Here is a 16,695-nt window from a genome sequence, read left to right as displayed (position 1 = left end):
GCACTTTCAAAATTTCACAGGCTAAATCATGCCTAGACAGATTATCTGTCTGGATTCATTGCCTCCTTTATCCCCACTAGCTGCAGCATGGGACATGACTGCTTGAATTTCCTTAGGCCATGTGCACTCAAAATGCATGCACTGAAATATTTCCAATGGAAAAACAAAGCACACTTGCATACGCACACACACAAAATAAAAAGAAAAATACACACTAAACTTCTCAGCACATAAACAGAACTACGATTGTAATATGGCCTTGTCTCCGAACCACCTTTTATTACTGAAGCGAGCTTATCACTTTTCTACACAATAGGCAAAATATTTTTTTTAGTACAGCAGCCTACAGTGACTCTGTGCCTTCACAGGAAAAGCCACAGCAGTGGGCTCTCAATCTCCATAGGTGAAAGTATCACCAATGGGAAGACTCACACCTACAACAAATGCTGAGATGCCCCCTGCCCTTGTCTGCATCAGCACCTTGGGAAATGAGAGGCTGAAAACTCAATCCACATACTCCTGTCTGGAGTTTACACAGCCTCAGTGTTATGCATAGCAGCTGAAGCTACACTGGGGTTGCCTTCTCTTCTTCACAGTCCAGTGTGAAAAAAGAATGGGCACCAGGAAGAAAAGATAAACCCAAAAAACACATCTTACCTGCAGATCTTTTTACAAAATTTCTGGGTATTTTCCTCCATGTCTTATGCTGTGCAAGCAAAGGCAGGGTTTTAGAGAGTGCTGGAAGATCAAGCTCCCATTTGCCTGTTTTTCAGCCCAATTCATGGAATGATCAAATAAAAGCCCCTAAGGAAGTCTTAGTGGTTTGCCATCATTGGACAGCATGACTATGCTTGATGACTTGACCTGAAACCTGTAGGGCCTCAACTGTTAAACTTCATTCAAGATCAAAGGCTGTGGTTTTGGACTTCAAGTTATTAAGGAAGTTTCTTATTTCATCACTATAGCAATTAGCTTGCAGAGATTAGGGCAGTTTAGACATCACTGGAAAAAAACAGAAAAAATGCTCAAGCATCTGTTGACAGAGGGTTATTAAAGCAGAGAGGTCTAACTTATTGCACCCACTCTTTCAATACTCATTTCTGAATGCAAGTCACTAGAGAGTGAAATTATGCTGAAATAATAGCATACAACAATATAACCACAGAAATGAATTATTAAAAAGTCTGCAAAAAACCACAGAGAATAAGATTACTACACCACGAAGTTTAACAAGATGAGGTGAAAGGTATTTCTGCAAGAAATCATTATCACTAGTAGCAGAGGCAAACTTACCAATATTGGAACAATTTACTGAGCTCCGTACTATGGCTAACCACTCAAATTTTCTAGCTGTAGACAAGAGTCTTAATAAAAGATAGGAGACACAATTTTGATAATAACTTTCTGCTCTTCTAGGAAAGAATAACAATGAAAAGGAAGCGGAAACTAAGAAAATAACTTTGCACGTGCAGTCCAGACCTCAGAAGAACAAAGTCTGACACCTGAGACTTCACTGACATCCTCAGACTTCCTTCTTAGTTCGTATTAAAGCACTACAGGCATCCAGAAAATTTAGTGCCAGCAAAAAATGTATAGAGGGAGCCTATACTAGTGCCACATACTAGCCTTAGTGCTGGTATGCCCTCCAGAGAAGCTTCACCCGCCAAGTGGTCGAGCTCAAGATTTGCAGGCCAAGTAATGGAAGATATCCATTTAGGCTTGAGGAGCATCAGTGTGGAGAACAGTTTATCTTCCCACAACTGCCATTTGGGCATGCTGGCTTGCATCATTGTGATAAGCAGAACCGGAGCATCATATTAAGCATGTTCAATAGAATGTGTTCAATCAGCTCTTTGCCTTGGAATCACAGTGCATGCAAGGATCATTCCAGACATACGGACTAACAAGACTCAGGCCCATAGGGCTTGCCTAAGAAATCTAAGAATTTATTAAGTCATTTGAGGAACCCTCCCTACAGACCCTTCCAATTCTATGACTTGAGAAACATCTGACAATACTTAAAACCACTGCTGTCTGCTCCACTCCTGTGTGGATTCAAACTTACAACATGTGGCAGAGTACTGCCTATATTAAGAACTGCTGTACACAGAGCAGATAAACAGGGATAAAAACAGTCATGGTCTGTCACATGGGACAGAAAATGCACAATTTATTTTAGAGGGAAAATATGTTCTTCTCAAAACACTCCTTTAAGACGTGACACACCACTTGCATTGACTCATCTTCATCTCTGTAGTCCATCTGCATCTGTGCCTCAGACCATGATTCCCTGGGATAGCAAATAGTGTTTTTCATCTCTGGCAGAAGTCTTCCTAAGACAAAGAAAGGCCCTGCATGCAGGAAATACCCCTCCTGTTAAAAGACTCATCCTGGAAAATATCCATCCAGGGAGGCCTTCATCCTGTAGCAGTATTAACTGTCTGATCAGTGATACCATGGATGCCAAGTGAATATGCACACCTAGCACCCATGGTGTTTTAGTCCTAGTTGTTGCACACTTCACACTTACCTCTATCTACACTCTGCCTTCCTCAGGAAAAGAATATAATTTTGAACTGTTCCTTTATGCAGAGTTTAGAAAATCTTAGGGTTTGATGCCTACAAAATGAAGTTAATTCTACATCAATTTCTAAATACCTTGGAAATAAACATCTACCAAGTGGTAATGCAGCTATTCCTGTCCTGTCTGAGGGATAGAAACAAATGGTATTCAATCACTCTAAGTGAACCCAATAGAGACTAGCTTCAGGATAACTGTTGCTCATTTTCCAGGAAGTTTATATAACAACTTTTTCTGTCTGTCTCTAAGGGACACAGAAGACCTCCATGCTCACGCTCTTCTGCTGACAGCTCCACAGGTGTTGATTCAATCAGGAAAACTTTCAGAAAACAAAATTTTATCCTACATTTTCAAGACTATGATGACATGGCAGAGTCTTCTAACTAATGACATTCCTCCCTTGGGAACTGCTTCTCTTAACTCTCCTTATTCTGGAAGCAGCATAGAATTCCTAAGTTACACTACCCCAGAGGTCCAGCAGCTATGGATGGATATGGAGAAGTTAAGCCACCTGTGAAAGTCACCTGATAGCCAGGGAATGTTTAACAAGAGGCTTCTCTAACACACAAATCCTCAGCCTTAGCCTGCTGCCTTCAGCGCACACAGAACTATAGAACCACTAAGGCTGGAAAAGACCAGTAGGATCACAAAGTCAAACTACCAACCCATCACCACTGCCCATTAAACCACGTTCCCAAGTGCTACATCTTTACAGTTTTCAAATACATCCAGGGATGCTGACTCCATCACCTCCCTGGGCAGCCTGTTCTGATGAGGAGTATTTCCTAATATCCAGCCTGAACCTCCCCTGGCGCTACATAAGGCCATTACTTCTCATCCTAAAGAAGACTTAGGGAGAAGGATAAGCCTCATGATAAGCCTTAATGTTTGGCAGATGCAAATATAAGGGATTAATTCTTGGTTGCATTTCTTTTTCCCTCCATCTGGAAGAGCAAAACTTCTGTGTCTTGTCCTAACAAAGTCAGGCTGCTTCAGTAAAGAAGTGATAAAAACAATCAGACTGTAAGCTCTTTCAGTTTGGTAGTGAGAAATGACACTGGTAATTAGGTGATTCTTAACGAGGAACATGAACGAAACCTGGGATGTAGCAATGCCGTTATCTACACAGCACAACTCATCGACTTCCAAAAAGCAACAGGAAGGCGCTGCCAGAGCTGTGCTTTACCGCTGCAAACGTTCAGTTTAAAGTCTCAGGGCAGCCCCGGCAGCATCGCACGGGCAGCGCACGGAGCCCACGCTCCGCAACAGCGCAGATAGATCCGCGGCGGATTTAAACCACTCCTGCCTGGATAACAGCAGAAAAGAAAATAATAATAAGAATAAAAAAAAGCCAGCAAACCCGGAGCAAGGCAGCCCGGCGGGGAACAGCCGGAGCCCGCCCCGGCCGCCTCCGTCCATCCCTCCTTCCCTCCGGAGCTCTCCCCGCCCGCGTCCCACCGACCTTGCCTTCCGTCGGGGAAGAGCGACCCGCCCGCCCCGCACAGCGCCGGGACGTGAAGGACGAGGAGCCAGAAGGAGCCGCTCGCCGCCCAGCTCGGCGGGACGCATGGCATGGTGCGGGAGGGCAGCGCTCAGCCGGGCCGCGGCATGGCCGGGCAGCGGCGGAGCGGCCTCCCGGCACCGCCCGCACTCCGGAGCCGCTCCCCAGAAGGGCTGCGCGGGGCCGTCCCGGTGTCTGATTTCTGCCGGCGGAGGAAGGAGGGCCGGGGGGAAGGGAGATGTTGACGGGTGCACCCCCCCGCCCCGCCTCGGAGCCGCCGGGGATAACGCGCCCGAGCGGAGCGAGCCCCACCGGCGGCGGGCGGGGGCAGCCGGCCCCTCCGCCCGCCTTACGCGGCTGCGGACGCGGGGAGGGCCGTCCCGCAGCAGCCTGGCTGCACTCCCGGGTCTGCGCTGAAAGGCCGTGGGAAGGGAACAGCCCCTCATCCCCGCTCCCGTAAGGCAGCCCCGCTCACACGGCAAGAACTACCCCTAACACGAAAGCACTCGAAGCACGCAGATACGTAAAGTGTTTCCCACTGAAGGGGCGATTCCTGAGGCGATGGGAGATGCCCCAAGGCCGCTGAGCACCTGGCACTTCAGCAGCCATGCCGTGGCCTCTGCACAATTTACCCCGCTGAGTCTCCGTGTTACCGCACTGGGAGACATTCCAAACATCACCCCGCGGTCCATGATGGGGAGGACTTCTAATCACCTTAAAGTTTGTATTTTTAACTGGGTGCTCTCAACTCTTTATCGAAGATGACTAAATACAGCTTCTGCCTCACAGGGTCATAGAATGGTTTGGACTGGGAGGGACTTCAAAGATCATCCTGGTACAATTTATAGTGATATTGTTAAGCTTGGTAAGTCCCTTGGTGGACAACTGTTTAGACAATGGGGTCTCCGTTTTTGTATTGAGCAGTTAACGGTGATACACTTTTTGTACCAAGCAGACAGTGGAATTTCTGTTAGTCTTTGCATCAAGTACATTAGGGAAGTTCTGCTTTGAGTCTGTTAGATGTGAAAGCAAGTATTGAATATGTATGTACCTCCAGTATGTGTATACATAAACTGAATATCTTTTGTGGAAGGTATGCAAGAGGAGCTTGTCCTCCATGCATCTAGCACTGAGAAAATAGAGTGACTGCTTTCTAACCCTCCAACTTGAGTTTCCTGATCGACCAATTTATGGCATCAATCCACTTCCAACCCCTGCCATGGTCTGGCTGCCCCCCACTGGCTTAGGCTGCCCAGGGCCCCATCCAACCCGGCCTTGAGTAAATCCAGGGATGGGGCATCACAACTTCTCTGGGCAGTGCCAACTCCTCAGCACTCTCTGTGGGAAGAATTTCTTCCGAACGTCTAACATAAATTTCCCCTCTTTTGGTTTAAAGCCATCCCCTTTCATCCTATCTCTGTCAGACTGTATAAAAATCTGGTCCTCATCCTGCTTATGAGCTCCCTTCAAGTACTGGAAGTAACAGCCTAGACACTTGGCTTCCTAATGGCACCATTTCGGCGCTGTCCTAACACTGTGGCCAATGCTGAGTTTTTCAGTAGCCCCTGCTTAAAGCTGACCATACCACTTGTTTCTTGGGCAATTTCAAGGCTATCAAGGCTTAACAATCCTCACTCTTCTGTTGAAAGTTACCCAGAGACAAAGATTCCCATTTAATTGCAAACATCCCTCAAAGTCCAGGGGACAAAAATACAAGAAAGAGTTAAAAATCCAAGGATTTCTAAATGAGTTAGAAATGCAGCTTCTCCCAAGCTTGGGACATGATATTTCCGGAAACAAAACATATTTGTGAAAGAGTAGAGATATTTTATTTATGAGTCATAATGTGCTCTCTTCTGGCTAATGGAATGACAAATGGAATGGCACAGATTTTGCAGGAGAGTGATTTTGTGTAATATTTTATATCCAGCAACATTTGCCAAAAGAATTTTTCATTGGGCCATATTTATTTAATACAACAGTATTTTACATATGAATCTTTCGTGTTACAGTGACAAATTTCCTGATGTGCTTGCCATTATGATTTTATTTTTTAGTATTCTAGTCACATACTGGGCACTAGACTGTTCTGTGACATTTGAAATTGTAGCCAATTTAACTCTCTCTCAGCACACCACTGAAATTAATTTGAAGGAATGTGTGACCTGAAATCTATATGATGTCTTCAAAACTTAACATTTGAAAAATTAAGTTAAATATTTTAACTAAATTGGAGAATAAGGACGTGCCTAGAGTGAATGGAATAGAAAGAACTAAAATGAGTGGAACAGACTTGGAGGAGTGGAAAGAAGGGTTGAAAGTTCAAGGGATGGGCATGTCTATACAAACTGCTGGGTTGGAAAACTTCTTGAAGGCATTCAGAAAAACAATCCTTCTGTGTGAGGCATATAACTGTTTATCTGATGCAGTTTCCAGTCATCTTTTGTTTGCTGTACCTGGTATGAGGCAACTAATATTTTGTGCAGGATCCCATCTTGGTTTCTTCAGCGGAAGTTACTTCCTATTGCCCATAATTCTCTTTGAAGCATAAAATGCTTTTCTTTCCACTTTTCTTTGTCTCCAAAACTACAGAGCTTGTATTGGTTTAACTCTCAGTGCTGTATGTTTGCTCTAATATCTCCTCTCCAGTCATGAGAGAAGGGAAAAAAAATTGGGACATGATGAAGAAATAAAGACTTAACAAACTCAAGAGCATTAGTGGGAATGTGGGTGTTTTGTTTTGATTATATTTTATTAATGACCAAAAATTACAGACGTGAAAGCCATACAGAATGAAAAAAAAATGGAACTGTGGGAATCTGATCTGAAACATCTATAATTTCCTGGGCTTTGTGCCAGCACACACATACGCATACTCTGGGTGCAGTGTCAGAAAATACACTGGGGGACAGTTGGATTCCAGCTTACATGCTGCTCTGGTGCTGGCTGACAGAATAGCACACACTTAAAATGTGGAGCAATGGCATAACTAGAAAGCACTTTCATGCTGTGCAGACAAACTGGGACCAGCTGTTTCAGTGCTGAGAATTCATGGAACTGTGTCTTTCTAGGGCAGATCTGTCTTAGGAGACCATTAATGGGATATGAAAACAAAATAGGTAAATATTAAACCATTTTGTTAAAATGTAATGATTCATTAATTGTATTTTGTGAACATAAGGGCTACTCTTTTTTTTTTTTTTTTTTTTTACAGTTCAACGTCAATTACAAAAAGAAAAAGAATACATCACAACATCAGTTATATTCTTGTGACAGCAACGGTATTGTGGTTCAGTAACTGCAGTTCAGACACAAAAAAGGCCGTACACTTATTGAAAGGAGGTCAGAAATGTCAAGACATACAATTAAGAGACCCTGTCAAGCTACCCATACCTGAACCCCTTTCAATTTCCAGACCTCAGGTAAAAGGAATATATGTATAGGATTTCATGTATTTGTGTAAATGTGTGCAGAGAGGTGGAAAAGCAGAAGTTAAGAGGAGTGAGGAACAACACCATGAACTACATGATTTGACAACGAGGAGCTGCAAGACAATGAAGTCCAGCTGAAGACACTGAGAGTTAGCAACTCCTGCCTTACGTTTAGAGATCTAAAAGACATGTAACATATGCTTGGTTGTCTGCTCCTCTGTCAGCAGAGAGATGCCTCTAGAGGAAGGTACATCCTTATCTGTGCATACAAGGCGAAAAACCATCTGGGCCTGACTTGTCTGTTAAGGCAGCTTAAGAATTTGCTTGGATTAGAAATGTTAATGAGATAGATCAAATGTGTTTTGGTGGGCCACGTTAAAGATACAGAGTATTAGCAGAGAAGTGCACTTTGAAAGAATGACTCCAGATCCCAAGAACACTAGAGAGATTGCTGAGTGTGTCTGGGCATCTGCTGGTTCCTTTCAAAGACAAATTTAGAGGGGAGTATGCGATAACATCTAAAAATATATATATTTTCCCTCTTTCCCCTTTAGAGATGGAGTCTCCTAACACAGCTAATTTCTGTTAACTGAAATAGAGACAGTGCTGGATCTCCCACTTTCCATTTTAGTCCTTCTCTAAATATTTTTGGAATTTCTTAAGTTACTCATGCAAAAAATATTTGCTTACATTCCACTTATGGTACGTCTGCAGGCAGATTCAAGTAATAGAATGAAACAAACTCTAAAGCAGTAAGTGGTTCCATTAAAAGAAAGAGGGGGGGAGGGAAGGGAGAGGGGGGTTACATTCAGATTCCAGTGCTCAAATTTGGATCATTTGTAATTGGACAAGTAATTTGCAAAATGGTCACTTTGTTCATGTAAATTTAAAAGCTCAGTTGATCTTAGTGTCTATATTAACAATTTAAAGCAAAATTGTGGAGCAGTAGGTCACTGAAAATAACTTTTATTTTTTTAATTAGAGCCACGTAAATATGTTGTTAGTGATATGCATAGAAAGTAAATGAGGAGAGTACATGGAGAGTACTTCGGATTCAAAGGAACCCACAAATATCATTAAAATTCATATTTACATTCAAATAATACCTTCTGGAGTTTTCCTTTGAACATGATGATTGTGTTATCTAACTGAGTTTTTGTAAAGAAAATGTGTATACTTGTCTCTCACGTTCCCATGATCACCTTTATGAGCACCTAGTGGATACACAACGAATTACACCAAGTATTCACCATCAGGAGAGGGATAGCGGAACCATAAAATGCAGTTCAAATGGTAACAGTTAACTATATGAAGGTAATCAAAAGTGTGAGAGCTCAACCATGAGCTCATAAAATGCCAAGAGAAGACCATATAGGTTCTAGAAATTAGAACAGAGAAAAATAAATAAGTATTTAAACAATACGAAATAGTAAAGTCCTTAAAAGAATCAGAACAGAATCCTGTGGGAACATAACATTTAAGAATATTGTCAAGTCAATCTAAGTAATGCATAAACAATTAATGCATTCAAGATCTTTATACTACTGGTCTTTTTCTTTTGTATGTAGAATAGAAAAAAAAAAAAGAATTAAAGAAAACTATTTTGGAGCCTCAGAAATGCCCTGAGAAACAGTCCCATTTACAACGTTTCTTTAGTTGCAATAATGACACATTCAATAATTCAAAAAATATATTTTCTGCCACAAAATAAATAAATAAATAATAAAAACCTTTCATGCTGAAAACAAAGCCCCATTGGCTCTCTGCCAAAACGTTCTAGCACTGCATACAACCAGTTCAGCCACAGTTGTATTCATACCCAATCCTTTGTTTTTAGAATAAGTTTGTCAAGCAAGTGAAAAAAAATTATATAGATCCCTCAGGGTCGGCATATTCATGGAGCAAGTAGAAGGAAGCATTTACAAAATAATAAACATTAGGTAATGTGTATCATGAATTGTGAAACATTTCTTCAAAAAATCAGACAACTTTTTATACATTTCCCAGCTACAGAAATATTCTGATGATGTGACAAATAAATCATTCAGTGAATATTTGACTATTCATCTGACTGTAACAAGTTCCTTTCACTGCCTCTAAAACTTCCTCTTCTTCGTGAAGAACAATGAAAGAAAAAGAGAAAATATTTGAAGCCAGAAAGTGTCTGTGTGGTCAGAAAATGTCTGTCCAGTGGTCAGAGTACAAGCAGAAGACCTGGGCAAGCATCTTGCCCTTGCATTCTTGAGCCCAAAGTCCACAATCAGTATTCCCATCAGGTACCTCTCTTCTCATTCTATAGCGTTTTTTCTGTGTGAATAACAAAAAGCAGTGTATCTGTTCTCTCCACTTCCCACTGTCAATTGTTTTTCATTCTAGCACTGACGTATTTAGTGTAGCAAGTAATCTCAAGGCTCAACCTTCCCAAAGCATTACAATTAATTACAGAGCTAATTCCTCCATTAAACACAATACAGTTGATGCATAGAACTTCCAGATCACTCACATCCTCTGTCAGAATTTCCCTTAACAGGCTGATACTTCCACAGAGTCACTGCAGATGTAAAACAGAGTGGAAAGTGAACCACTCACAACAAGTGGCCCACACATTGGCATCTTTGCAATCATTTCAGCAAAATAAATCTGCTCTGAGACTACGGAGGCGTAGTTCACCTGGCATATCTTTATACAATGGTTAATTTAAGTATGTGTGAGATCTATTTCCTTTCCAAATTATACGTTTATTTTGCTCCATTTAGCATGGGAAGAGGAGGAAAGCCCCGTTTCCTCTTCTCACCTGCTGCAGGGAGCAGCCTCCAGGCGCGGTGCCGGGCGATGGGGGTCCCGTCGGTTCCGAGCTGCGGGTCCGGGCGCAGCCGGGGCCGGTGCTCCGGGGCCCCCTGCGGGCGGACGGCTGCCGGAGCTGCTCCGCTAAAAGCAGCGATAGCCACTCTGGTTTCCCCAGAGCTGGAAAGGTGCTGGAAGCACTCTAGGAAGTGGCACGGAACTGCGTCGGGCGGGTCGGGGATTGCTGGGAAAAGATTCTGCTTCACAGGACGGTGGGCATGGAACAGGCTGCCCGGCACAGTGGGCTCGGCCCCGAGCTGCTGGAACTCTAGCACTATTTGGACATCGCTCTCAGACATAGCGTTTGTATTTCGGGTGGTGCCGCGTGGAGCCAGGCGTTGGACTCAGTCATCCTTGTGGGTCCCTTCCACCTCGGGACATCCATACGGTCCCTGCACTGCATGCAGAATTTCCTCTTAAGGAAGGAAGCGAGCTGACAAGCAAAGCTCAGCACCTCCGGCATTCCCCAGTTGCCGCGGGACGGCTGCAGAAGGGCAGGGATGCTCTCCGGAACGTAAAACACCGGCTAGACTCTACTTTTCTTAGGAGTCGGAGGGAGAGGCGGCTGAGCATCTCTTAGCCACGAGGAGCACACTCCCGACTCCACGGCTGTCCCAGCGCGGGACAGCGGAGCATAACAAACCCCCTAAAAATCGAAGAGCTGGAGCCGTGCGATCACCTCAGCACAGTCGGGGCTGGAACTGAGAGCAGAAGGGGTTGGAACGGGGGCGCGGCCGCAGCACTCAGCACCCGGGAGAGCTCCGCAGCCGCCGCCGCGCATGCCCCGGCCCCGCGGGGACGGATATAAGCGCAGCGGCCGCACCGCCCCACCGAGTGGCACAGCCGCTGCCTGCTGTGCTCCGTAGGTTAGTGCTCTGGGGCTGGGGAAGCGGAGCCTCCGCCTCCCTGCTGAGTATGGGATGGGTGAGCCCTGCGAGCGCGGATCCTGCTCGGCGGCCGCCGGCATGAAAGAGGGAGCGGGTCGGGAGCCCTGGGACGCGCCACTGGGTTTGCTGGAGGGCGGCCAGATGGGCAACAGGAGCAATGTGTCCTTCCTGCAGCTCTTCAAGAATCTCAACTTGGATCGAGCCGATGGGATGCAGGGAGACAGCTCCGACGTGGTGCGGATTGTCATCTCTCTGGTGTACTCTGTGGTGTGTGCCCTGGGACTGGTGGGCAACCTGCTGGTGCTCTACCTGATGAAAAGCAAGCAAGGCTGGAGGAAGTCCTCCATCAACCTCTTTGTGACCAGCCTGGCTGTGACTGACTTTCAGTTTGTGCTGACCTTACCCTTCTGGGCTGTGGAGAATGCACTGGATTTCAACTGGCTCTTCGGCAAGGCAATGTGTAAGATTGTCTCCTATGTGACAGCCATGAACATGTATGCCAGTGTCTTCTTCCTTACTGCCATGAGTGTGGCTCGATATCGCTCTGTGGCTTCAGCCTTGAAGAACCAGGGGCGAGGTGACCCTCTGGGTGGCTGCTGCTCCGCCAAGTGGCTCTGTGCACTCATCTGGCTGTTGGCAATCCTGGCTTCTCTTCCCCAAGCCATTTTTTCCACCACTGCCACTGTCTTTGATGATGTCCTCTGCCTTGTCAAGTTCCCTGAGGGCCGAAGCAGCAATGCACAGTTCTGGCTGGGTCTGTACCAAACCCAAAAGGTGCTGCTGGGCTTTGTGCTGCCGCTGGCCATCATCAGCCTCTGCTACTTGCTCCTGGTGCGCTTCATCAGTGACAAACATGTTGGCAGCACTTGCAGTGGTCCCAGCACCAAGCGCCGCTCCAAAGTGACTAAGTCAGTGTCCATCGTGGTGCTGTCGTTCTTCTTGTGCTGGCTGCCCAACCAAGCACTCACGACCTGGGGCATCCTCATCAAGCTCAACGTGGTGCACTTCAGTGCTGAGTACTTCCAATCCCAGGTGTACCTCTTCCCCATCAGCGTGTGCCTGGCGCACTCCAACAGCTGCCTCAACCCCATCCTCTACTGCTTGATGCGCAGGGAGTTCCGCAAGGCGCTGAAGAGCCTCCTCTGGAGGATCACCTCACCTTCGCTCACCACCATGCGTCCCTTCACCGACACCACTAAGCCGGAGCAGGAGGAGCAAGCCCTGCACGCCTTGGTGCCTGTCCACCCTGTTGCACCTTCCTCTGCAGCTGTGGCTGTCCAGCCAGAGCTGGCGTACTACCCGCCTGGGGTGGTGGTGTACAGCAGCCGATGTGACATGCTACCCTCTGCCTCTGTGGAGCAGCACTGCTGAGATGGCTCTGGGCATGGGACTGGGAGGGGGTTCTGTGTGGGATGTGGCCCTGGGATGTTGAATTCCTACTGAGGACAAGGGGAGGTGAGATAGGTGGGCGAGGGTGGGAGAAGCTCTGCTGGAGTTGTCTGCTCTTGGAAGCTGTGCGATGAAAACTATCTTGAAAGTGTACCCCAGACTGGAGAGCAGGGGGAGGAATGTTGTGGTGTGCTAGGGATCAGGGTGTCTCTAATAGTGGCTTTTCAGTACTTGCACCTGACTTGGCTCCTGCTGGAGCTCCAGCTGTGGCTCAACCAGGGAGGGTGGGGCTGGTTGGGGTGAAGCAAGGCTGTTCCCACAGCCTCTTGGCATGAGCATTAAGGGGCCTGGACAAGCAGGTACAGGGCTCCTGCTTGTTCAGGCTCAGCTCTTTTCTCCCATCCCAGGGACCAAAAAGAGGGGTCAAGGAGTAATGTGCTCCCCACTGGATCCTTGCAGGACCTGCTTTTTCAGCTTCCTCATCCCCTCTGCTGCTACCAGTATCTGCACCAGATCCTGGATAGCCAAGGAGTAAGCCTGGGGCAGGACTTGCAGCTTCACAAAGAGAGGTTGATTTGACTGGGTTTGGAAGAAAGGGGCTTACACCCTGCTGTTTCTTAACATTGTGTTCCCTAGCCCTGCTGCAGTGGGAAACACGCAGACATGAGCTTTAAGACAGGTGACTCTTCAGCCACACAGAGGCTGCAGGTTCTGCTCTTGTGCCTCAGACTGTTGGGCAATTCACTCCAGGAGATCAGCACAACTGTAAATAAAGGAGAAAAAGGGGAAAAATAATATCAGATTACAGCAACTTCTACCTGTTTGCTCCGGAATACTTATTTCACCTAAAGCCAGATACAAAGTTCTGTTTGTAAAGGGTCTGCCCTGATACTCACCAGTGTTTCAGTTAAGTCAGTCTCAAATCCTAAGGTGTAAGAAACCCAAGAATCTTCAGCTTAGCACCCCAGAGAAGGGCAGAGACTTCCCATCCCAACTGGTGTTCCAAAGAAGCAGCTGGGGAATAGTTTGGGGTTGATCTAGAATGAAAATGAAGGTATGAAAAGTACAATTTCAGCTTGTGAAACTTGTTATGGTAAAGTTATGTATTTTCTAGAATGTTTTTTTATATGGTGAAATATTTTAAAAGGTCAAAGCTTTTTATTTTATTTTTTTAAGAAAATGAGAAAAACAATTTTTTCTTGTCAAAACATGATTAATACCAAAACTTGCAAATTGGTTGAATATATTAACACATTATTGAAAAAGCAGCCTTCTCTATTCCCACCTTCTTTACTCCCACCTTCCTCTCTTGTAGCAGAAGTCCAATGTATACTTGACTCTGTGAGGTGGAAGTGTTTCTGCAGGGGGCTGTATGTCACTTCTAAGCACAGATACAGGGCAAACTCACTATTTCTGGTCAGAGAAAACTGCAATGCCATTAGTAACAATTATGCCTTGCAGAATCCTTTAGGCTTATTGTACTAACTCCTGTTGTAAAATTCCAGTTTGGTATGGAAGCAGCTGGTTCTGCTTCTTGCAATGAAATGCTCGTTCTTTTGTTCAAATCAGTGGAACTTTTACTGCAGCCTTGGTTGCCCCTAACTGGGAAGGTGCTGAGATTTGGAAGGAGCCTGGAGAGCAGCAGAAGTGAGCTGGCAGCTGATAGACATATGTACAAAGATGCAAAGACTTGAGGGAGGGGAGGGGGGGGGAAGAAAATAAGCAAACAAGAAAAAAACCCACATCTGTAGAAGATCTGGAGCACTTAAGTACTGTACAAGAATTTCTCTAAGTTCCTAAATGCTGACTTGGCTGCCAGTTGAAGTCTGTAGGTACTTAAAGTTTTGTAGTAAAATTTTATGTGCCTGAAGACTGCTCTTGAGCATGCATAAGTCTGCTCAGGTTTGTAGCATTGTTTATGTTTCATGGGGATCCTGCACTCAGGAGTGGCTGCTGTGTGCACCACAAGCCACGGAGGCAGCTCTGCACCCTGACACAGAACACCCTGTACCAGGCCACACGAAGTTAAGAGGGGATGTAAGCTTAACTGATTCTACCTGTCCCTTTGTCTAGACATGCTTCTCCTGTCCCGCCTTTGATGCATGTGCAGATTATGCTCTTTCCTCTTGCCTTTTTAAATGCTGCATCAGTGGGCAGAGCTCTTGCCCACAATGTAGGAGATGCTTCTTTCCACCTTCTATGTTCCTGGGAATGAGTGAAACTCTGGACTTCAGTCTGGATGCGCTTGAATGCTCTGGTTTGAAACAGTTTCCTGTTGCGTGAGATGCTCACTGATATGGGGTCAGAAAGGAAATGCTAACCATTGAATGCTACTTCAATAGTAGCATAATGGTGTGAACATGAGCCCTAGAGTTTTTTTCTCCTGTACAAATAAATATAGAAGAGAAATTGGATCCAGGCTTGAATTCTACGTTTCACGTTCTCAAGGACAGTGATGAACCTGACTGTATGACTACGTGCTTATCCTTGCTTTCAGGTGCTGACTCAGTTAATCATGTGCAGCACTAAAACATTAGGTGGCTTCCACAGCCTCAGAGCTTTCTGGCCATAAAAATCCAGTAGCCTAATGTGTTAAAAGGTTTGCGAGAAATGTAATTGGGTTTTGTACATTAGAGGGAGAAAGCCCTACTGCTTGTGCTAGCTCACACTGCTGCGTGAGGAGAAGGATGCCATGAACACCTGAATCTAGAGTTCAGACAGATCTAAACATACTTCTGTAAGACAGGAGCATGTACCTGAATAAAAAGGAGACATGGGAAATGGACCTTGAAGTTACGTTCTTTCCTTGGTGTTCACTATTGCACAGCACAGCTTCCTGTTTGGCTTGCTGCTTCTGCAGTTCATATGCTCAGACTCTCTTGTGCACTGCATAAAAAGCTATCGAAGTATCTAAAGCATAGCTTTGAATTTCAATAGGTTAATTGCCTAAAAGACATCCTCTGTGGTAGTTAGCATGACAAAACCCTTGTATTTTTATGGATGTCAGTGTACAAGCAGTTTTATGGCAGCATAACAGCACATAGGTCAGGACAACCCATGGTTTATTACAGAATCCAAGCAAGATAATGTGATCAGAGAAAGCCTCGGATATCTGACCACTGAAAATACAAAAATATTTTGTATTGTAAATCACTCAAGTAAGAAAGCATTCTGGATGTGTTGGGAGAGATGTGTCTATTTTCTTAAAGGTCAACTGTCCTTTAAGCCATGGGGTCTAAGTAAGTCACAGATACAGTATTTGACAGAGGCACAGTCTGCCCTGAACTGGTCAAAGGTTGGCTTATACCTGATCTCCAGCTATGTAGCTGGCCAGTGCCAGCTCTTTCTGCACAAGCAGAGAGAGGTTTTATTCCATGCGTGCTGTGAATCATAACTATCTGTGCATGAGATCTGGACTCTGTTGTACAGGCAGTGGCATCAACCTGCACACTGCAAGTGCTTGATATGTACACAGTGTCAGGTATGTCACCTCACCAGAAGGTTATTGCAGCTCTGGCTTTGAGACTGTATGGGATCATGGGTTGTCCTAAGTAAGCAGTATGTACAACACACTTCAAGAACACTCTTGTTTCTTCCAAATATTTGTGTTTTCATTTATAACAATCATGTTTTCATGGACTGAAATAAACGTGGCTGAAATAAACAAAACAATACTTACAGAGTTCTGTAAGAGGTTGTTGTGATGCATCTTTTCCTATTAAAAATTCCTCTTGGGGTGCTGGTGAGGAACATATTGCTAAGGAACGATAGGAATGCAAAGGTGCAGACTGACACCTAGTGACAGCCTCTTAGATCCTAATAAGCATAGATACTCTGATCAGGCACCAATTCTGATTGTTTAAAGACTTTTAAATACCCGTTCTCCTACCTATCCCAGGTAATAAACCAAGTTCTTAAAACTTTAACAATCTCAGACTGAATTTCCAGGTTTCCCTATGAAGTATCTCTTCAGTATAAATATTATGTCACTTTCTCTTTGAATTATTTCTGTCCTCGTTGTAGCAGAATAAAACATGATAACCCATTCACTTCCTCTCACTA

The 16,695-nt window shown here is 45.0% G+C and overlaps 3 protein-coding genes across 3 annotated transcripts in view; 1 reads left to right on the top strand and 2 right to left on the bottom strand.

Annotated features, from left to right (window-relative positions):
- Positions 1–4,155, bottom strand: part of ADAMTS12 (ADAM metallopeptidase with thrombospondin type 1 motif 12) — a 166,011-nt gene extending 161,856 nt beyond the window's left edge. Inside the window, exon 1 of the mRNA XM_065740124.1 lies at positions 4,044–4,155. Coding sequence (XP_065596196.1) covers positions 4,044–4,155 — 112 coding nt within the window. The remainder of the gene's footprint in view (positions 1–4,043) is intronic.
- NPR3 (natriuretic peptide receptor 3) overlaps positions 1–16,695 on the bottom strand; it is a 466,739-nt gene that overhangs the window by 252,692 nt on the left and 197,352 nt on the right. The window lies entirely within an intron of this gene.
- On the top strand, positions 11,278–13,760 carry RXFP3 (relaxin family peptide receptor 3). The gene has a single exon (XM_065739715.1). The coding sequence runs from the start codon at positions 11,278–11,280 to the stop codon at positions 12,613–12,615; it is 1,338 nt and encodes a 445-aa protein (XP_065595787.1). The 3' UTR covers positions 12,616–13,760.

Source organism: Cyrtonyx montezumae, unplaced genomic scaffold (genome assembly GCF_038088225.1).
Source record: "Cyrtonyx montezumae isolate F1298 unplaced genomic scaffold, pur_monq_1.0 scaffold_25, whole genome shotgun sequence".
Lineage (NCBI taxonomy): Eukaryota > Metazoa > Chordata > Aves > Galliformes > Odontophoridae > Cyrtonyx > Cyrtonyx montezumae.
This window is presented reverse-complemented; position numbering and strand designations above follow the sequence as displayed.